This window comes from Emys orbicularis, chromosome 9 (genome assembly GCF_028017835.1).
Source record: "Emys orbicularis isolate rEmyOrb1 chromosome 9, rEmyOrb1.hap1, whole genome shotgun sequence".
NCBI lineage: Eukaryota > Metazoa > Chordata > Testudines > Emydidae > Emys > Emys orbicularis.
Window position 1 is genome coordinate 73206768 of NC_088691.1, and position 22930 is coordinate 73229697.

Here is a 22930-nt window from a genome sequence, read left to right on the forward strand (position 1 = left end):
GCCCCGATTCGCCCTACCCAAGGGACAGCTCTGACACCAAGGATATTGAATACCAGGTAGGACGTTTCCTCCACTGGCACCACAAGGAGATTCAAAGTAGGCAGTACGTGATCCACCAGACCATGGAACTGCACAGGTCGCACTAGCTGTAGCATCAATAGATCCAGGAAAAGCAGGTCCATGGATTTTTGGACTTTTGGATTCTTTGCAGATGAAACGCCATCCCTGCATCCACAAGGAAGGAAATTGAAGAGGTCCTGAAGTGGTACCCAGTAAGTCCCCAAGCCTGCTAGTCTCCCTAACCACTGGGAGTTGGGAACATGCCAATAGGGGGAGGACCAAAGAGTGGTCCAACCTTGCTATAGGTCTCTATCTTTCCTCTATCCTCCTTCTGAAGAGGGAGTGGGTCCAGAGCTGAAAATGAATGTAACAGGGATTCTAGAGGGGGGATGGGGATCCAGTTCTTTGTGGAGACCCTGATGGAGTCCTTGGAGGAGGGATCAGGTGGTGTTCCAGGAGAGGACCAGCAATGGGATTTGGTTTCTTCTTTGTAATGGGAGCGGAAAAGCATGACAACCACGGAACCAATGGCACTTGCCTCCTTTTGTGCACCACATACTTCACACCCAGATCCAGGGCATGCGCTGCAGCTGAAGCATGGACTTGGGCCACCAGTGTGACAGAACTCTCTGGAAAAGGAACCCGTTCAGGAAAAGACAGAAGATCTGAAGATACACATGAGTTCATCTCCATTACTGAAGCTGGAGTAGCTCTCTGCTTCAGAACAGTGGTGGCCTTATCAGAATCAGACAGACAGGAGAGCTCTGATGCATAGGAACAGGCACTAACATTGACCATCTTGCTCCTTTGCCTCTTTTTCCTCAGTGCTGCAGCATCTGGAACTGAAGGCACTGATGGTCCTCATTCAGAGGCACCATTTACATCCATTTTCCAGGATCTGGAAGAGGCAGTTGGAAATGACACTGGCCCTGCAACCAGAGGGGTTGCATCAGAGTGAGATCACTGTGAGGCGTGAGGTATGGCACCAGCGAAGGTGGCTGAACTAATTTTTGACTTTGCCAGAACAAGGGCAGTGGGATCCAACCACACAGTCCTTGCTTAGGGCATGTGTTTCCTCAGGGGCTTGACTGGGGGAGCTGCAGGAACAGAGTCCATCCTTGATAGAGGCTGCGACTTCTTGGAACCCTGCAGTTGACCAGAACAGATGGAGGCCACTGGGGCTGCGGCTGACTCCTTAGCTTGGAACCAGAGTCTAAACAGATCTAGATGGGCTAGCTTGGAGGACTTAAGCTGGAGGAGTTGTAGACGAATCTTCTTGTGTTGTGGGCTCTGGGGGTGACAGTCAAGCAGATCAGACAGCCAGAGGGTGAGTGGCCTTCTCCCAAACAGTTCAGGCACCACACGTGGTCATCTGATATTGGGAAGAGGGCCAGCAGGAAACAAACCTTACAAATGCCTGGCGTTTTCAGCTTTTTTTATTCAACCATTCCCTGGGACTGGGAAAAACCCTCATTATTACTGCCATACTGTAAGCTAACACTAATTAAAGTTTGTAGAAAACTACTTTCAGCTTCAAAGAACTGGAGGTATTCACATCCATCCTGGCATATGGTTGGGAGGAACTGAGGTGGGGAGGGCGCTCTGCCCCTTTTACAGCCTCACCCTCAGTGTGTCAGGATGCTGAGGGGAGGGGCGGGGTGCAAGAGTGCGCTAGTTGACATTGCTAGAAGAGGGTTCTACGGCAAGGTACTGCAAAGTGCCATAGAACCCGTAAGTGGGAACGTGCAGAGCCACTCAAAGAACTTTAGGCCTTATCTACCTGGTTAAGTTTACTAGTTAGAGAGGTGCCACAGGGAAATTGGACAGAGATTAATGGAATGAGAGTAAACCAGATGACCAGTACCAGCAACTTGGCAGCTAATTCACAGAAGACTGAGCTTGAACATGAGAGACTCTCCAGACTGGAGAGTGCTGGAGGAGCGTGGAATATAATCTTCAGGGTTATGTATAACAAGCATATGCTCCTGGAGACTAAAAGTCCAGAACTGTGCAGAACAATGGCACACTCTGCAATGCTGCATGATGCAAAAGCATGGGCAACAGTAGGTTCAAGCCCTACAGGTGTTGGAGAGGACATCTCTTCACCCCATAAGAGGAATTACACAAAGAGACAGATTTCAAAATGGAAGTATTAGGGTGGAAGTCAAAGTCCATGATGTTTGGACACCTACAAAGGATGACAGAAGGGGAAGATAGCATGGCAGGAGAGGGTGTTAGGAAAAACATTGAGGAAGCAATGGATTGATTGCATCAAAGATGGTAAAAGCAGGTAGACCTCAGTGCTGGCTCAGACAAAGATGGCAGATGGTTGCAGGACAATCTATATTGTTGATGGGATAAGGGAGACGAATTCTCCCTCTCTAGCTGGCGCTAACTGAGGGCTACAGCTTTCTCAACATAATTTCAGTTATGTATGGGGAAAACCTGCTGCTGCTTCTGAGGTTTGGGTTTGTAATTCAAAGCAGAGAAATCTTTCTCAAAGGGAGAAGTTGATCATGAAAGGAGGTGAGGATGAATAGCTTATGTGGGTTTGTTTTCATTTATTTTTAGCTCTTTTGGCTTAAGTTTCCATGTGGGAGGAGGGTAACCATACACAAAACTAGTAACATTAGAAGGAGTTGCCTCCTGGGTCATAGAGCATGGAGGAGCAGAGGTAAAGAAGTCCTTATCTAGCTCATCCCCACTGTATAACTGGAGTGGAAGCGTCTCATGAGTAGGGGGGAGAGAATATTCCCATGTATTGCGAGGTTTTATAACTGGTATGAAGGGATATCCCCTAAGATGCCCAATTCCTTGCCAATTGTCTCAGTTACCACTAAGAGACTTAGGATCTTTCCCCTACACATACGGGCTAAACTAAGGCAAATTTTTTGAAGCATTTTTAGACTTCTCACCCAAGGGTTCTTTATCAGAAATGAGTATCAGAGTTTGCTGGTAAGGACTGACCCACCCTTCCAAAGGTGCCTCTGGAGGAATCTCAGCATGTGGGGACAGTGTGTGTGGCTACTAGGTACTACTAGGACCAAAGCCCAGAGTTTTTAAGGTACGTAAGGATAGATATAGGTATGACTGACAATGGGATTTGGCTTGAATACTTAAATCCTTTTAGAAAAGGAGATTTAGGCTCCTACATCAACTCCTAATGACAGTAGCTGCAACTCTGAGCAAAGAAATGCTTATATACAAAAAAATCTGGGCCCAAACTTCTATGGGCCAGAAAAATTATTGCAGTGCAAACCTTTTCAATGGCTCTTCAGGGGGTTTTGTCACCGATGGAGCTCCCTGTGGCCTACCTTTTCTATTTGGCAATCTCCACCCTCTTCAGGGTAGGAGAAAAATTGAGGGAAGTGACTAATCCCTCAAAGAGTTGTCCCCTAAATGCAGGAAAGAGGAGAAATGACTGCTCAGTGCTGCCCCAGAGTCTGGCTTTGAAAGCTGGGATGGTAACAAGAAAGGCAGGAAGACTGATCTGCCAGTCTGTTTACATAGGTGAAGACAATATGATTGAGGGTGGACAGTGTGTGACTGAAGCCTGAAACTCTGGACAAGTCTAAACTGCCTCCAGTATCTGCAGGAAGAGAGGAACAGCTGAAATGTCTTGACTAGGGGAGAGCTAATGACTGAAGTGCATTTCACATGCAAGCATATTAACAAGGACCATGCTCCTAGGAGCTCACAGTCTGAGTGGATGACATACAAGATAATGCTGAAGAATGAGGTAACAAAAAAAACCAAGGTGACCACTGATGTTAGGCATGTATTCTTAGGGTATGTCTACACTTAAAATGCTGCAGCTGCATTGCTGTAGCACTTCAATGTAGACACGTAGTACAGTGACAGGAGGGGTTCTCCCATCACTGTACTTAGTACACCTGCCTGAAGAGGCAGTAGCTAGGTTAACAGAAACACTGTCTACACTGGGGGTTAGGTGGCATAGCTACATCTGTCAGGCAGGTGAATTTTCCATGTAGCTATGCTGATGTAAATTTCCCAGTGTAGACCAGCCCAGAGTTTTAAAATTTATTTATTTTTTTAAAGCAAACATTGAACACCCGAAGGGATAAGAAGTTTGCTCACTTAAGTTTATCTGCATATGAAGAAAATCTTTAAATGTAATGAGTTAAAATTTGCCATTATGCATTACTCTTTATACGTTTACTCTTTTTATGTTATCTGTACATGCTTTATGGGGAAGTTTTAAAAGCTATAATGCAAGTTTAATTATAACAAATTGCTTATAAATTGAGTGATTTTAGAGATCAGGATGTGATAGACTAATGCCTTTGACAAGCACTAGGTCTAGAGTCGACAGGATTTCTAAGGCCTTGTCTACCTGGTGTAACCTAAGGTGTTAATTTAAAAAACAGATTAGTTACAGGTGTAAAATCCTCTATAGAAATTTATACCAGAATAAGTCTGCCTTTTTGCAGTTTAGTTTCTTGTTTGGAAAGGGGCGTAAATAAAAAATAGCCAGAATAAAAATATTCACACAGTATGTGTGTGGTGGTGGGGGGGGGGGGGGGGGGGGGTGGGTGGGGGGGGGGGGGCTATACATGTATAAAACCAGTACAATTTAACCAGGTAGATAAGGCCTAAATTTCTCAGATTGCAAAGAATGTTATTCCTGAACTATAACCACACTGCTAGAGGCTTAACTGCTGAGCAGACTGCCTATTGTATTGAATTGTATGATGTGGACAAATATCCATTAGGGATTAGAATTTAATTTGGTGGACACATCCTAGTGTGAATTACCCCTTCTTTGAACCCACGGTTCCTGAAAAAAGAGTTAACCCCAGTGCATAATCTATCACCCCATAATTTTCTGAAGAAATCTTAGACATATGTTTAAAATTTAGTGCTTGTGAAAGGTGCTACCCATCATGGAAACTACAGTCTTCAGTTTATCCACAAAAGAGGTACAGCAGTCACAGGCCATGCAGACTTCCCCACACTGCCTCACCAATGTGCCTCACCACTGCCCTGGAACAAATCTACAGGGCTACTACGGTCAGTTCAGTTTCGAAGCCCAATCAATCCGTTGTCTATCCGCTGAAACTGACACATAAAATATCAATCAATGCTAAACTCTGGTATTAATTTTGTGACGTGAACATTCATCCACAAGCAAATGGACTGAGACCACCAACATCTTGTTTTTACATAGGCCATTGAACAGTCACCAGATTGCACAGGACCAGACTGTAATGGACTTTCAACTATCATACAATGGCTCTTTCAAATTTGAAAACTCCTCAAGTCAATGAAAGCCAGATTCTGTAGGGAGACAACGTGGGTAAAAAAATATCAATACAGATGATATTTTAATACAAAATATTAGCTTTTTACACAAGTCAGTTTTTTTAAAATATAGAACCTTAAAAAATGAACAAGTTGCTATCCACACACTATAAACACGCATCTTTGTGCTCAGTTTGATCAAGTTTTCAGAACAATTTTAAACACCAGTCCATATTTTAAACACTGCCTTTAACTTACGAAATCTTTGCCACATTCTGCACTACCAATATTATATGTACAGTGTGAAGCGCCTTCATTCAGTTTTAATATGATAGTTAAACTGCTCAGTTATCAGATTCTTTGTGCAATGATTTCACATTCGACTGCTCATGACAAGTTTGCATTACAGTTCTGTGGCACCTGGTTTGAGCAACCACATGTAATTCTGTGAATTTTAACTGTAAAGAATGTCAGTTACATGTATTGAAATACATTTTTTCAAAGTACAAGTTTTTCAGCTAAATAAAAAAAATTATTCGTTTAGGGGAAATTTTAACTGATTATAACCAGAGTTTTCAACAATTGCTATGCACTGAAAAATTAATTTTGATTTCTCAAAGTTGAATAAAGTAATTAGCTATTTATCAGATTTTCATAGAGATGAACTATAGCATGTGCATCTCAGGAATGTTTGGAATAGTCCATTTGTTTTTGAACCCATAGAAAGGAAATTTTTTCCTTCCTCTTTATCCACCATTATCTAAGTTAAATAGCAGATCTTACAAACTCTTCTTTTAATAGTAAATCATCCACAACATGTGGGCAGATAGCCAAGGAGATTTAAGATGATTTACTTGTGTTGAAATAATTTACACAATTGAACTTATGCATACAGTACAAAACTATGAGCAAAAAGGTGAAGCAAACTTTTTTATTTATATTCAGGTAAAAACATTAACCTGATGAAGTAAATTATTGCAGATTTGAGAAATCAGCACATAAAACAGTTGGACAGAGCATTGCTTACAGGTGCTTTATCTGTGTCAAAAGACAAAGGCTGAACTGTTTGTTCCAAGCTAGCATTGGGGGGGCAAAGAGGGAGGCTAGAAAAGTAAACATGAACTTAAGTCAAGAATAAGAAATTTTTGTTTACTTGAACAGGGAATAAAACTGCTAATTTGTCTTTTAAAAAACTATACATCAATTTGAAATGTTCTGGCCTTATAATAATAAATAATGGCCAGCCCAATCTGTTGATTTTTCAACTACACAAAAGAAAGGAATTCTTCCCAGCCTCTGGGTAAGAGGCTTTTGTTGCCTGAATCACTGTGTAAACAGTTCTAGAGTGTCATCTGGTAAAGACTGTAGCCAATATATCCTACTACTACGTTAAAACTAAGCTCTACCTAATTACAAAGGCTGAATTATATTGACAATATATATTTTTAAATTCTGTAAAATTTAAATTATATCTTAATTTGAGAGAAAACATGGAGCAATAAATGCCCATGCTAACCAAAATGTAACAATTGTTGAGTGTTGCACACAAAAAAGAACCAAGTGAATTGCACATCAGACAATACAAGAGGAAGGGAAAAATCAGAGGCATGTGAAGGTACACAGAACTAGTCTACTAAACTAGATTTGTCAAATACATGTGTATTTTAATTTCTGTACTTATGTACAAAACTTGTCTTTGGAGGAAAAAACTGCAGACTTAGCTAGATGGATACACACAGCCCGATATTAAACTGCACAGCGACATTTATTGTTCCAGCCTGGAAAAACATCCCTTTTTTAAATTTCACACAGCAAAGCAAGTTAAAAACTTCACTCATCAAATAAATGATAATTTAAACAAGAACTTGCTAAAGAAACCTTGTCACAACAACTTTTTAGGGCCTGATCACTTTAAGTCCATTGGGCCTTTAATGAATATCAACCAAGTGTCTTTGTTTATAATCTGCAAGCCGTTTTTCTACAACAAGAAGGCGTAACACGTTTCCTTGACTCAGGTGATACATTTAGAAAAGAATCATGATTTTCTCTTTGCTGTAACAGGCAGACATTGCATTTTTCATTGTGATCAGGAAAGATGGAATGACTGCTGCCCTTCTCTTGCAGCTATCAAGAGTTTTTCTCGCATTATCTCAATACTTGAATAGTCCGGCAACTTGAGATAATTCACACAAGTCATTACTGAGGGCAAGAAGTCATCTGGATTTTCTGTAGACTCAAATGTCTTGCGTACAATTGTCAGTGGAGGATTCAAACTTCGAAAGCCTGAAAGGAGGAGAAAAGATCCACTGTATTTCTCTGAACATAATAGGAAAATTGCTTCTCTTAAGAAAAGTGTTTAAACCTACTATTAAACTGACTGTAATTCAACACAATTCACACTCTAAATTATGACTCTTCAACCTTTGCTTAAGAATATTTTCCACATTACCACAACCTTAAATGGAAAGTAAAAAGCTAGATGTACTTTCAATTTATGCCAACTAATTTTTGCTTTTTAGTTAGTGTGAAGAATCAAACTAGACAGGTCCGTTTCACTTTTTGGATCTTCAGCACTAGCACACTGCTGCAATCTATACATGAAAACTAAAGAATGTAAGCAGAGCTGAAGCATATTCATAAAGATTTCATTTTTATATACGAAGCAATCAGTCAGTTAAGGAAGCTGGAAAAAGCTATTTTATCTACAATTAATTTGATTTTTTTAAAACATACGCCTGCGTAACCATGATCATATTGAATATCAGGAGGCAGATTCCGAACAAGGACATCAAATATTCTCTCATTTTTTCCCTTTGTTCCTGTTCCTTCAAAAAAAGCATCTTCTTTTTATACCCTTTTGCATTTTAGGATTCAGAATCCATTTTTCTACATATATAGTCTCATTTCTTGAAAGGAAGTCTTAGTGACTGTGCTTCCTGTAAGGAAAAACACTGCCATTTTATTATTTGGCCCGCTGTAACTTATTACAAGTTGTCTCATGGTCAACAACTAACCATGAACACTGAACTGCTTTTTTCCCAAAAGAGAAACAATTTGTTTGAATGTGGACTATTCTGTGTCATGTAGCACAATATCTGCCAACACTGATATCAGCTATGAAATATTGTACATAATCTATAGTCTCTATCTTGTAAAGTTTATCAAGCAAAATTTTTATTAACATTACTATTCAAGACACTATCATTTATTAATGCAAACTTCAAAAATTATTTGATTTGAACTATTCCAAATAGCTTATAGCACCCCAAACTTCTTTGTTAACTGACATTTCAAGTTTTGAAAATGATATAGACAGATCTATAGGTATCTACAGAAGTGAAATAAACAAAAATGGTTTTGAATGATTCAGAAATGCATTAGCTATGCTGATTATACATGCAAGTGCAGACATGATGGCAATATCTACTAAATATACCCACCTCCTACTGGCAGTCTAGGGCTACCAGTCACAAATTGGAGAAATAATCTTTGTTGCTCACTATCAAGACTACTAAGAATTTCAAACAGGTACTTCACAGCTCGACTAAAAAGAAATAACAAAAACAGATGTTAGTTTTTTATTCTTTTCCTTACAATATATACTTAAAAAAAATAATTGTATCTCAGCATTAATAAGCATGCTCAGACTACGTAAATTATAAATGCTATTTTTATGAACAAACATCTGTTTCTTCCCAAAATGTGTAAGATGTGTTGCATCATTTCATGTAAAGCAACCACAAAAGGTATTTAGTGTATTGTAAGATTAATCAGATGCACAATTTTCAACATTTGGTCTCCTAATATCAAATCCATATTACCTGTCATGTGTATAACCATGATCTGGCCTGCAGCATTCCATTAATGTCTTTGCATCCCAAGTGTCTGTTTTACTGCCACACAGGAGCTGATCCAACTATAGATTTAAGCAGAGAGAACAGTTTTTTCCTAGTGCTGACGCAGAATGAATACCGCACATGCTGATTAAAACGTGAATCTATTTTCTGGAACAACATTCAGGAAAGTTACCTTTGCTGAATTGTGCAATACTACAGAGCTCATTTGACTTTAATAGCCCCATCCCAATAGCAGCTTCATTTACTGGATCCTGACATCTCCAGACCTCCCGCTACTAGTGGGCTGCATCTCTTCCTGTAATTGGAAGCGGTCCAAACTTGTCTCAGGCTATCGGAATTAGCCAAGCCTGAATTTCAATGACATTTGGGTACTTGTCTCTCAACCTTTTTTACCAGTCTTGTACAACTAATTTCTGGGAAGTAGATAGCTTCTCTCCCAAACTTCTTTTCTAGATCTCTTCGTTCCCTCCCATTTCAGGTGCACTCCCCAACAGAGACTTTTAAACAGGAGGGGACTGCTGCCAACAACTTAAAATGCATCCCAAAAGACAATCTGTACCACTTCATACTGTTGCTCACCAACAGAACAACAAAATACAGCACTGCATAAAGAGTAAAGGACAAAACCATAACAGTGGGAGAATCTCCCTTCCCAATGGTGAGTGAAACAGTGTGATGCTGTAGATAGCTGAGAATGGAGTTCAACTTTGGCCAGTCGGTGGTACTTCTATGTAAAAGCACGATCACAGTAAGAAATATAGAAAAAAAAATCAGAATAAGCAGCTACATGTCTCAACTTTAAAGGAACCCCACATCACCATGCAAAGCATAAAGAGGAAAACTAAAATGCAGCAATTCAGCCGAGCTCCTTTGCCATTTCTTCATGAAATTTAGAGGTAACAGTATATGTAGAAAGAGAAAACCTATCTAAGATACGGCTTTTCTTGTCCATCCACTCATCTAAAATGCTTATCCAGGCTCTCACTGCAATTACTACAACTCCAGAAAGTGAGGATATTGACAATTGCAATCTTGCCCCACATATAACCATTCCAAATACTGCTGCAAAGATCATTCCCCTACCTGTTTTGTCTGTCACCCCATAAGAACAACCATACTGGGTCAGACCAAAGGTCCATCTAGCCCTGTATCCTATCTTCCAACAAAAACCACAAGGAGTCTTTAAGGTGCCATCGGACTAACAGATTTATTTGGGCATAAGCTTTCGTGGGTAAAAAACCTCACTTCTTCAGATGCATGGAGTGAAAGTTACAGATGCAGGCATTATATAATGACACAAGGAGAGAAGGGAGTACCTCACAAGTGGAGAACCAGTGTATCTTCAAACAGTGGCCAATGCCAGGTGCCCCAGAGGGAATGAACAGAACAGGTAATCAAGTGAGCCATCCCCTGTCACCCATTCCCAGGTTCTGGCAAACAGAGGCTAAGGACACCATCCCTGCCCATCCTGGCAAATGGGCATTGATGGACCTATCCTCCATGAACTTATCTAGTTCTTTTTGAAGAACACTGAGTCCCCCCCACCACACACACTTCTCCTTTACAGCCTATCCCAATCCTGCCCATCATCTCTTGGTACACTGTCAAAATGTCAACTCCTGCCTCTAGTAGGATGCCAGGCTCCATTACCCACGTTACATTTTTAAACAAGCACCTTTGTGCTTTCTTCCCTGCTGCCCCTAGCCATTGGAAGAATCTCCCTGTAAATGGCCACAAAGCTACCTCATTGCCTCCCTTCAAGTCCCTCCATTGCCTATAAAAACCTTCACAATGATTAGGCAGCGGGTGTGCTGTGTCCATTGCCTACCATACTGATCAGTACTGTCTCACTGTTTCCTTGTGCTCCCACATCCAACTATAACCACCTGCTGTCTCTTCTCTTATACAATGGGGTCCTGGTCCATGTCTACAACCAGTAGTTGCTACCAGAATAGAATAAGAAATAGTTATGAAGTTTCTTGATTCCTAGAATGTCCTCCAACAAAACTAGGAATATGTGAAATCGATAAATTTGTATTTAGGGTGGATGTATTACTTTCTTTGGGGGAAAACAGTTACAATATACTAAATTTGATACTGCAGAAAATAAAATCCACCACCAGAAATACTAATTAGAACTACTATTACATACAGAAGTCTCTCTACATGACAAACGTAAGTACATAGTTTAAAATTCACTGAATTGTCTTGATACATGAGTTTCATAAATATATCACCCTATTTGTGAGAGAATTGCACAATAACCTGTCCATAACTAAATATGGGGATAAGAATGTAGATTAATATTGATCTACATAACTGATTGATAGGAGTTACAAATTCACATCTACCAACCTCTTCAGGATAGAAGTACTGAAGATGACTGAGGGGGAAGACTGATTCAAATCCATCTCTGAATGAGTCAAATTGTCTGGAAACACCTTCATTTAGTGCCCAGAATATAACCAGCTGTAAAACAAACAAACACACACAATAAGTGAACAGGCTATGAGAAGCTATGTGAATATTCAGGATATGATGACTTGACAAAAGAATCAGGAACATAACCGCATGTCCACATAAAGATGTGTGAACCTGAGCTTGATTGAGTAGGTGCTGTACAATGTTGCCCCACTTCTGTCACCTCTCACCAGCCCAACACCAGCCACTCATCAGCTGCATATTTGTTGTACCAATGCAACACAGTTGTACCTGGAAAGGGAAAACGAATTTCCCCCAAAGACTAATATGTCACTCTAAATCTAACTGAAATTGGTTACGGCATATGTTTAAGAACCAACTGGATCGTAAAATATTGACCTGTATAATCCTTCCACCTCACCCCCAAAGTTAACAATGTGCAAAGAGTGAGACATTTTAAAACAGAGAATTTGTTCTTAACTAGTTTAATAGAAATTGGATATATCTTCTTGTACAACAGTAAGTCTTCCAGATGTACTTGTCACGCTAACAAATAGATGTTCCCCTGCTTTCGAAATCAGACACCCGACTCCAATTCAAATCCTATTAAAAATTCATTTGAAATACATTATGAAGCTAGAATACCATGTATAATATTTCCCCAAAATTGAGGAAAATATTTATTAAGCATTTAAAGTGCTCAGCTAAGCTTGGTTTATTAAAGAGGGTACATTAAAAAAAGTTGTGTAAGTCATACTTCCTATGGTCAAAACATTGAATGGCACACCACCTATAATCTATCATCAAAATCTAGATAAAGTTAGTTATTTTTTCCCTCAGGAAATAGCATTGTGTTGAAAATGTATCCTTCTGAAGATTTCTATTTCAGAAATCTTTATTCTACTGAATAATTTTTCCTGCTAGATATGCATGGGTTGGTTTTATAATGTGACTGTTAATATGAGAAGAGTAACCTGGGAGAATTTTACTCCCAATTATCCCACAAGGTTTAACAGTTTATTGGACTTCACAGAAAGTAAATACAAAGAAGAGGAAAAAATTGATTCCATTCATTATGAACCTGAGAAACTTCCAGTGGTCTGGATAGATCACTATATGGATGCAAGTGTCCTTTAAATCAAGGGCAACATACTAGTCGTCCTATTCCAGGGAATACAAAAACTATTTTCTTCAGGTACTTGTTTAACTCTCTTAGATCCAAAATAGGTCTGAGACCACCTTTTGCTTTGGGAATAATAAAATCCCCTCCCCCGAACAGAGAAACATCCTCTAAGCCCTGCTAGAAGAGATTGGACCTCCACGAACCGTCCTGTGAGAGTGGTCCCTGAAGAGGGACATGGAAGGGTGGTGGGAAGGAGGGATAGAAACAAATTGAAGAAAATACCCTAGGACCACTGGGCTTAGGACTTTCCAATACTATATGATATGAATCCAAACACGAAGGAAGTGCGATAGAAGATTGGCAAAGATATGGATAGGAACAGATGCACTTGTAGTTAGTTGTATGCTGCCCTTGACAAACCCATCAAAATTCATGCTTAGACTGGACTGCTAGTCGAGAGGAACCTACTGTTGCAGAGGAGGGGGGAGATGATCCTGTAATTCCTGCCCCTTTTTCTCAGCAGGTCTTGGGGCTGAGGTATAAAGCTCTGATATCTGTGAGCCTGCTGGGGCTGGAACTGCTTCCTCTTTGCTGCTGGTGTAAAGATTCCAAGTGACTTCAATGTTGCTCTGGAATCTTTTAGGCTATGTAGCCTATCATCCCATCTTTTCCAGAAAGAAGAAGGGACCCTCAAAGAACAAGTCTAGGATGGTCTGCTGTATTTCAGCAGGGAGACTGGAAGACTGCATTTATGAGCACCTCCTCGTAGGACAGATACCATGGACTGAGCTGCTGAGTCTGCTGCATCCAAGCCACCACTTGCCATCCTCGACCATCAGAATGAACTCCTGCCTGGAGTCCTCCAGTAGCCTGGTATTTGAACTTCAGGATGTTTTCCCATAGGGGGAAGTTGTGGCAACTTAGGAGAACTTGCTGATTCGCAATTCTAAGTTGTAGGCCTCCCGACAAATAAAAGGTTTAGAAGCAAACAAATCCAGCGTCTTTGATTCTTTACTACCCTTTGGTGTTGGCACTTGGTGCCCTGTCTCACACACTCATTAACAGCTGCCATCACCAAAGAGCTTGGGGGAAGGTGAGAGTAGAGTTATTCTAAATGCTTAGGAGGGACTAGTATTTCCCCTCTGTCCATTTAGCCATATGGAAGAAGGGGTCTGTCAAAGTGTTTTGAGTGGCTCCACAATTGCTCAGTCAGTCAGTAGTGCCAGAGAGGCTAACATGTCCACTAGCTTGTTGGATTTCTCAGAGATCTCTTCCACTTGAATGTTTAGCACCAAAGCCACTCTTAAGAAGTTATTGGTAAGCCTGTAATCCTCCAGTGGTGAATAGCTCATCTCTATACAGCCTCATACGGTCTTGAGGAAGACAATGCACTAGGTCACTGAGGCAATGACTAATCTGCCTTTGATGGTGGAGGAACTGTTTGAGTAACCTGCAGCTGCATCTGAGAACGTTGACTGTGGTGCTGATGATCTTGTGCACCCTTGAAAGTCAACTCAAAGGTGAGGGGAGGCAAACCAACTGTGTCTATTAAAGCCACTGATGTGGTGGTGGGCCCCATGGTTGCGCAGGCCATTGCCCCTTGTAATGTGGCCAGTGCTGAGACTGCTGTGACATCCATGGACCATACTGATGGAGGGTAAGCTTCCCCTTTAGTATGTGTCACAAGACCCCACTTAGGAATCCAATGAAGATGACTCCAAGTCCCGCAATAGTGGTGGAGCAGAATCTGTGTGGACAGGAGACAGGTAAAGTCAAACTTGGGGGTGGTGGTACCAGGCTTGCCCCTAAAATGTACTGGCCTCTTAGGTACTGCATACTGTTGCAGAGCCAGTGTAGGAATTAGTTTCTGGTACCAGCCAAAACCCTTCCTGTACCACAGGAGATACCAGTACCAAAAGATCAAGCAGTTCTCTGGAGGCAGCATACATCTTTGGCGTTGTCAGTACCAGAATTGGGTCTTGAGTTTAGTGTCTTTGTATAGCAACTTCTGGGGCCAGCCATGACTGACCTGGTATAGGTTCTGGAGTTGATGAACCCCCTTTTAGCAGAGGAGCTCTCGGGGGAACACTTCCCTTCAGAGCCCCTCCTGGTGTCCTTGCTTCTAGGTGGCCTCAGTACCGAAGGTCTTGCTGAATGAGGTCTGCATCTCTTCACTATCAGAGACACAGAATGTGATGCTAAAGACATCTTGAGAGATGCACTCTGTATTGATGGTGCCACTTTTGGAATACGCTCTGAACACGACTGTTCCAATGGAGGTGAAATGCTGTCTCCATAAAAAAGATGCTTAAGTCTCACTGCTCTATCTTTTTTTAGAGTGAGGCTTAAACCCTCTACAAATGCGACGCTTGTCACTGATGTGGTACTCCAAACAATTTAGGCAGCTGGGGTATGGGTCACTGACTGGCATCAGCCTGGCTCACAACAAGCAGGACTTAACCCTGGAGAGCAAGACATGGCTCCAGTTCTGGTCCAGGTAATCAAATTTGGCCCAAAAGGGACCTAAATGTTGAAAACTATCACTAAGATTAACTATACGCTGTATCTAACCACTACTAAGCAAACAAGCGGTATACAAAGAATGAGGTAAATAAACCTGTGATAGCAAGACTGAAAGTGCTGCAACAACCCTCACTGGTGGTAAGGAGGAGCTGGGCGTGGGAGAGCTGGGGGCAGTTTCATCCTGCACCAGTATGCAGTGGTGTGCAATGGCAAAGGGCGCTCAAGCCACCCTAATGTGAGGGAAAACATTCTCTGAAAATTGTGCATAAGGCACACACGAAATTACGGTGGAATGGAAATATGGAATCACTTGAACTACCTATTTACACAGAGTGATAAGGCCACACAGTGAGCAAAAAGGCTCAATCTCTACAGGGTTGTGACTGAGTCATGAGTGGTGAGAAGGAACTGAGGGGCAGTTAGCGTTGCTTCACCATCTACATCCTCAACTGGAGGCACGAGGACACCTGGGGTACCGAAGGACACCTGGGGTACAAGTCCCTCAGTGGGACACTGCTGGTCAAAATAATCTGAATTCAAATGCATGGTGGCATGCATATGGACAAAGCACTCAGACTCCAAACATATGGGAGTGGAAAACTTGACTACGTACATGATCAGGCAGAAGTCCCAGAACTAAATTTTCTACGTGTATTACCTCTCTCCCCCTTCCCAACACAAGTGCTGGAAACTGATCACCACAGCATTTCTGATACAGACGCTCCCAGGGTTACGCAAGACCTGACTTACGCAAATCTGCACTTACGGAAAAAGTTCCATAAGCTAGAAATAGGTTTTGGGGGTTTCTTTGGCGTAATTGTCGGAGATATGTTTCCAACTTATGCAAAATTTGAGTTACGCAAGGTGTTTTAGAACGGAATGCTTGCATAAGTCGGGGAGCATCTGTATTGCTTATTAAAAGTTGCAAGTTTACTTTGGTTTTGTGCAGTAGGAAATTGGGGGTGTTCTATCTACTACCATGTATTACCATCTGGAACATTCTGTAGAAGCAAGTTCTGAAGTGAACATGAGTGCTATTTTTCTTGATGCCTTTAACATAAGATTTTATAAAACCAGTTGCTAGGGTGGACGAAAAAGTGATTCATGCAGAATTCTGAAGATTCGCCTTCCACATACTGTCTGCCTTGCAGAGGTAGAGTCCTAAAGTCATTTCAGAAGCCAATAATCTCGTGTAGCAGTGTTTTGCACTACTAGTTCAAAGTATTGGTTCAATACTTGGCCCAGTAATTTCTGGCTTTGTTTTCAGAGGTGCTGAGAACCCACAGCTCCCAGTGAAAAATCATGCCATTTATGACTACATTTTCCATGGATACAAAATAAGTTTTCTGAAACCTTAAGGAACAGATTCTCCTACAGCACAAAACTTCCTTAAAAGTTAGTTGAGTTGTATATTACTGACACTCAAAGTATTTGTGCTAATTTCTTATCAGGGCATTCAGACAAACAGAAGCAACCAGTTGAAAAGTACTACTGCTATGACCAATTTGCAAAAAAAAAAAAAAAAGGCAATTAAAATATATCTTAAAATAAACTACTTTGAACTATAAGATAGGAAGAGTTGTGTGAAAATTAAAAGTCACAGCTTTGCTTTTACGTACTCTGAGATACTCTTCTAAATTGTGGATGGTGACAGGTATATCTTTTCCCCCTTTTTTCAGCTCTATATTCGGAAACCCAGGTAATGTGAAATCCAGCCCTAGATCGTCCACTAAGCAGCCATTCATATTGAGGGCTTCCAATGCATTCTGTAAACTTTCTTTGGTCTAAAAAAATTGAAAATGAAAGCCAGTGAGAATTCAGTCACTTACGTTAGTTTATCAACAAATTATTTAGCATTCTAACACTTGTAATATTGGTTACTAAATACACGATACTCATTGCAGTACAATGATTGAAACAGATCAGATATAGATTACAGTACTTTTTGTTCCCCTTTAATCTTAACTTGTTTTATATACATTAAAAGTTAATGAATCAAGATAGTCAACATCTGCCTTGACTGCGAACAAGTCTGGAAGATGGCTGAAGCATAGTTTTGCTGATGTTTCTGGAGTTACTTTAAAGAAGAATCAGTAAAGGTTGGTGTGAAAAAAAACCAAAACAGGGCTTTATTTTAAAGCAGACGAAAAAACTGAGTCTAAAAAAAAAAAAGAGTAGAAGCCATCAGTTTAAACACCAAGAATTACATTGATTTTCTGATGAGACATTTGTTACAGTAAATGAGAGCTATAATACAGCATACATACTATTTTCAATGTCTTTACTGTTGAGAAATTAAAATAGCATCGGGGGAGAGAAGAGAAACTTCTGCATCTAATAATAAGTTCTCATGTGCATGACAATACATGATCATAACTCAGGAGGTCAAAGGGAGTACTACTAGTTCCTATTGGGAGTTGGGGACCAAATTTGCTGCCAACTTATTGGCAATGAAGTTGCATCGAAGTATGTTTTTTAAAGAAACACCTTTCAAAATGTGAGGAATAGGTAAGTTTGTAGATTCTAAAAAAAATGAGCACACGTGTAAAAAGTCTACCACGATTCTCCTCGATAGAATGTTGTTGATATTTATGGTTGATAGTGGAGAAATCCACAGAAGTCCAAGAATACACATATTGTGAAGGACATGTGCAAACAAAACAAAACTGAGTATGAATATTTATTGCACAAATCTGCAAATTAACAGATTACACCATGGGTCTCCATAAAGAGTTTCATAAGGAACACAGGAGGTGCCTTTGCTGCATTACAAGAAAAACAGAACTAAGTAGCCCAATAAAAGCTTAGCATTTTGGGTACTCAAAGCTTAATAGGGACTTTTCTTGCAAAAGATAAGGAAGCCCTGGTGTAAAAAATCCTTTAAGGTGAACTAAAGTTTTAAACTAGTAAAAACTGTTTACAATTTTAAAGTTAACAGAACATACATAGACCTACACATTTTGAAACAAGACATCACAGTTGAAAGTCATTTCCACCTTTACTTATTTGACTAGGCCCAAGTGCGCTGTTCTGAGTTTCTTTCAACAGTTGATGCTATCACTAACATCTAAAGCAGTGCAGGGAAGCCCTTCAGTTCACCTTTAAAATCTGTTATTTAAGCATATGCCTACCCTATGAGATAGAGGTGTGATTCCAAGATCACACAGACATACTGGAACTTGGTCTCATCTGAGCTAGCATGCTAAAAATAATGGTGTCTACCACAGCTGCAGCACAAGTTAGCTGTCCAAGTACCAGGAGGTTGAGGTGGGTTTATACTGGAGGTGACTAGCCCATGCTGTTCCTGCAGCTGTGCTACTATTTTTAGCATACCAGCCCAGATGGGAGCTAGTGTGAGTATGTGTAGGAGAGCTGAGAATCACACCTCTAGCTCATAACATAAGCAGACTAAGGCTAAAAGACTACAGGTTTCTCAAACTACAACTCCATCACTAATAGGTTTTTCTAGCATTAATTTTGTTGACACCTTTAAAATAAAGGTCATGCACTACTGTGTAAGAGAAAAACTGCTTGTTAACTCATCTCTGGAAGTATCAAAACACGACTACAGTATTACTGGCTCATGTACTTTGACATGTGGCACTGAGATGGTGATGCTTGTTAACAGCTTTTCCCCTTGAGGCACAATTAAGCATACACCTAAAAAGAGAAAATACATGTCACATCTGATCAAATATTCCTTTTTCAAGGTCCTGTAAGCCTTAAACAAGGTAATTGAATCAACTCAAGGGAAGGAGGATGAGAAAGTTTATCACTGAATGCTAATGCTGTACTTTCATACCAAGGGGAATGTTACTATAGCTAAGTGACAGCTCTGCTATAGTTAAGGTTAAGTTCAACTTTTAAAGTTTGACTGATCTAAGTTCTCTAAAATCCACACAATTAATCAGATTGCCATGAAATTTGGTGTTCCTCATGGGGACGTGGGGTTCTGTTAAGTGAACCAAATTTGGAGCCATTCGACCCTGGGGTTCAAAAATATAGTCCCTGGGGGAAAAAAACCCATGCTTTTCTTAAAAGAAACATATTCTGGCAATCTTTTTTTTTTTGCACACAATGATGTCAAACTAGGGCTCAGGTCATCACACCAGGATCTCCAATGCTTCAGGTTACCACAAAAGAGTGCATGATGCCTATTAGCCCTTTGGAGGAAATTAAATTAAAAAAAGTTATTTGAAAGGGAGTTTGCACATGCTCAATGTAATCCTTGATGTGTGTAATTGGAAAAGCAGAGAGGTTAGCTATCTGGAAAGGAGAGGTTATCACCTTGTACAGTAACCGGTGTTTGAGATGTTTTGTCCCTATGGGTGGCTCCACATCAGAATGTGCAAATGCCTGTGCACGCTTGGAGATTTTGTTAGCAGTGTCCACAAGTCTATGCCTGCATCCTACAAGTTCCTATGCCAGTTCGAAGGTATATAGGGAAGAGCAGGCCACCGGTGCTCTAGTTCTTTCTCAACCACAAAGTCCCAGAGAATGACACTCAAGAAGCAGGGAAGGAGGGTAGGTAATGGAGCACCTTTTGAAACAAAACCTCTCAAAGAACTCCAGTTACTGTACAAAGTAAGTAACCTCTCATTCAAAATATTGTCCCTTTGGGTGCTCCCTGTTAGGAGATTCCCAAGCAGTATCCCAATTATGAAGGAGGGTACTCAAAGTAGATTCAACACAAATCATAAAACAATCTCAACAAAGGCTGCATCTGCTCTAGAAGCATACATGATAGCTGGGAAAATGTGTACACCAAAAACCAGCTGGCGGCTTTGCAAGTATCTGAGATAGATCCATTCTTCAATAAGGCCACAGAGGTACACGGAAATCTGATGGAATGGTCGTCACCGAAAGGTGGAAGATGTACCTTTAAGGCATTATTACAAGTCAAGATGCATCCCAAAACTCAGTTTTTGGGTGCTCTTTCATTCTTTCCATGATGGAAATATAGAGAGTCTGGGAGAAGCCCTGCAGAGATTATTCCTGTTGAGGTAAAAGGCAAGAGCTCTTCTTACATCAAGTGTGTGGAAACTGGCTTCCTCTCTGAGAAGCAAGGCTTGGAGCAAGACACCAGTAAATGAACATCCTGCTTAAATGTGAAATGGATGCAACTTTAGGTAGAAAGCAAGGATGGGGACGTAATGTCACCTTATCAAACAGAATACTGTATACGGTGGAGCAGACATAGGAGCTTCTAGCTTACCTATCCTTCTGACCAAGATGATGGTTATGAGGAATGATGTCTTAAGGTCCCATGGTGGATTTGGTTCTTGGACGAAAGATTAAACAGATCCTTAATCCGTGCAGTAGTCGGGTGAGTAAAGACTGAAAATCCCTTAATTGGGGGTGCGGGGGGGAGGAATGGACAATTGAAAGGCTGTAATGGCAGCCAGGTGGACCTTAATTTAGCTCAGTAATAAACCAATAGTTTAGCAGGTAATCAAGAACGTGCATGAGGAGAGACTCAAGAGACAGACTGTTCCACACACTAGGCTTGAAAACATCTTCACTTCTGTAGGTAAGTTTTCCTTGTGGTGGGTTTTCTACTATTCAGCATGTACTGTGTAGACCTCTGGAGAGCAATCATATTTTAGAGAGAGCCATCTAGGAGCCAGGCCCTGACATAGGGCAATGAGAGGTTGGGATGGGTGATAGTGCCTGATTCTTGAGTGAGGAGGTCAACTGAAGGGCACAAAGGCAACCGCAAGAACAAACCAGATCTGGGAACGATGCGTGTTGTGGCCATGATGTTGCTAGCAGGATGGCTACAGATCTCTTTTAAACTTCAAGACATTGAACAACAATGGTTTTGGAGGTGAGCAGACAGCATTTCCCAGCAAATTACAGCCCCTCAAACAGAAGTATTGGCTCTTTGCATTGGACACAGATGCAAATAAAGTTCTCTAGGGAGACCTGGCTGAGACCTTCTGAAATACAACCTAAGTGGGAGCTGAATTACATGGTGACAGAAATACCTGCTTAGGGAGTCCGCTATGATGTTCTGTAGCCTTGGTATATAAACTACTATGTGGTGGAATATGCACCAATTCCATAGTTTTATGACACCTGTGCCTAAGTACTGGGATCTTGCTCCTCCTTGGTGATTTTTATGATAGATAGATATAGAGAGCAGCCAGTTGTCTAGCATTACTCTGAATGGCCCCGATGTTGAATAAGTAGTGAAGGTAAGTGTATCAAACTGTTCTGAGTTTAAAAAGAAAAATGTTGATATGGAGAGATGTTCCCAGGGACAGCGGGGAGTGAGGCATTTGCCCTGGGCTATGAAGTCCGGAAAATGGGCACCCCAGACTCAGAGGGAGGCATCTGTGGTGATTATCTTTGTGCGGGAAGGACATGAAAGTAGAATTCCCACACAGCTTTTGGGTATCCCTTCCACCACTTGAGGAAGTGAAGAACTGTCTGAGGTAACACCTACTTGGATAGTTAGAGTGCTTGTTGGGGATGCAGACAGACCTGAGCCAGGCTTGAAGACATCACAAGTGTAGTTTTGACAGGAATATTACAAATATACAGGCTGCCATGCTGGCCAGAAATTAAAGGCAAGCCCTTGCTGTGGTTTGTGGGCTGTAGTAGCCTGGCAATGAGGCTGGACAACGTAGCAAACTTGTCCATGGGTGGGCAGGCATGCTTTGCCAGTAGTGGAGTCTAGTGGCTCTGATTAAGTCTATTCACTGGATATGACTCTAGATTTTTTCATGTTGAGATGGAGTCCCAAGAAGTGGAAGGGGGATACGGGCCTTGTTGACTGCTGACTGCTCCTTGCGGAAAAAAGAGTGACCCTTGATGAGCCAGTTGTCCAGGAAGGGAAAATATGACTATTCCCATCCGATGAAGATGGGCTGCAACATCTGAGAAGAGCTTTTTAAAGACCATTGGGGCAGTTGAAAGGCTGAAGGGTGGGACCTGGAACTGGTAGTGGTTCTTGCCAACGATGAATCATAGGAAGCATCTGTGGGAAGGGAATATAGAATATGAAAGCATGAATCCTGGAAGTCAAGGGAGATGAACTAGTACCCAGGATTTAAAGAGGGAATTACTGCTGCCAACGTTACCTTTCTTAACTGTTGGAAGAAGACAAAGGCATTCCTGAGGTCCACAATCTGGGAAGTATCTTGAGGGGAAGTCTTTTCCTACAAAATTTACTGGAACAGGTTTAATCAAGCCATGAGTAGGAGGGATTGTTCCTCCTGTCTTAAAAGGCTTTTTATGAGAAGGGTCCCTGGAAAAAGGGATAAGGAGAGGGGTGGAAGGGAGGGAAGGAGCTGAACTGAAAGGAATAGCCTAGTGAAGCCACCTCTACAATCCATCTGTCAGAAGTGATGAACTCTTGAAAGGTAGGAAAGGGGAAAGACTGTCCCCATAGGAATGGAGGACAGGTTGGTGCAGCATATGATCCAGAAAGGGCGGCAATTCATGACTCTTGACCAGTCGATCAAAACAGATACTTGGAGGAAGTCACGAACAGCAATGTCACTGTGGAAGACAGACCCTTCTTACAAAATCTGGGCCTCCTGGAAGGTCTGGTTGGTCTCATGGAGGTCTGGTAGCGAACTGTGAGAGACCACTGAGCTGTTTGTGACTTGCTGTATTTTCTACTCCTGGGGGAATTCTTGTCAAAAAATTAAAATTCTGCAAGATTCTGAATATTTTA

At 41.2% G+C, this 22930-nt stretch overlaps 1 protein-coding gene across 1 annotated transcript in view; it reads right to left on the reverse strand.

Annotated features, from left to right (window-relative positions):
• Nucleotides 1-6239: 6239 nt before the first annotated feature.
• Nucleotides 6240-22930, reverse strand: part of TRIP12 (thyroid hormone receptor interactor 12) — a 155829-nt gene continuing 139138 nt past the window's right edge. Inside the window, exons 38-42 of the mRNA XM_065411164.1 lie at nt 16866-17030; nt 11535-11648; nt 9144-9238; nt 8763-8866; nt 6240-7605 (exon numbers count right to left, since the gene is read on the reverse strand). Coding sequence (XP_065267236.1) covers nt 7409-7605; nt 8763-8866; nt 9144-9238; nt 11535-11648; nt 16866-17030 — 675 coding nt within the window. The 3' untranslated portion in view covers nt 6240-7408. The remainder of the gene's footprint in view (nt 7606-8762; nt 8867-9143; nt 9239-11534; nt 11649-16865; nt 17031-22930) is intronic.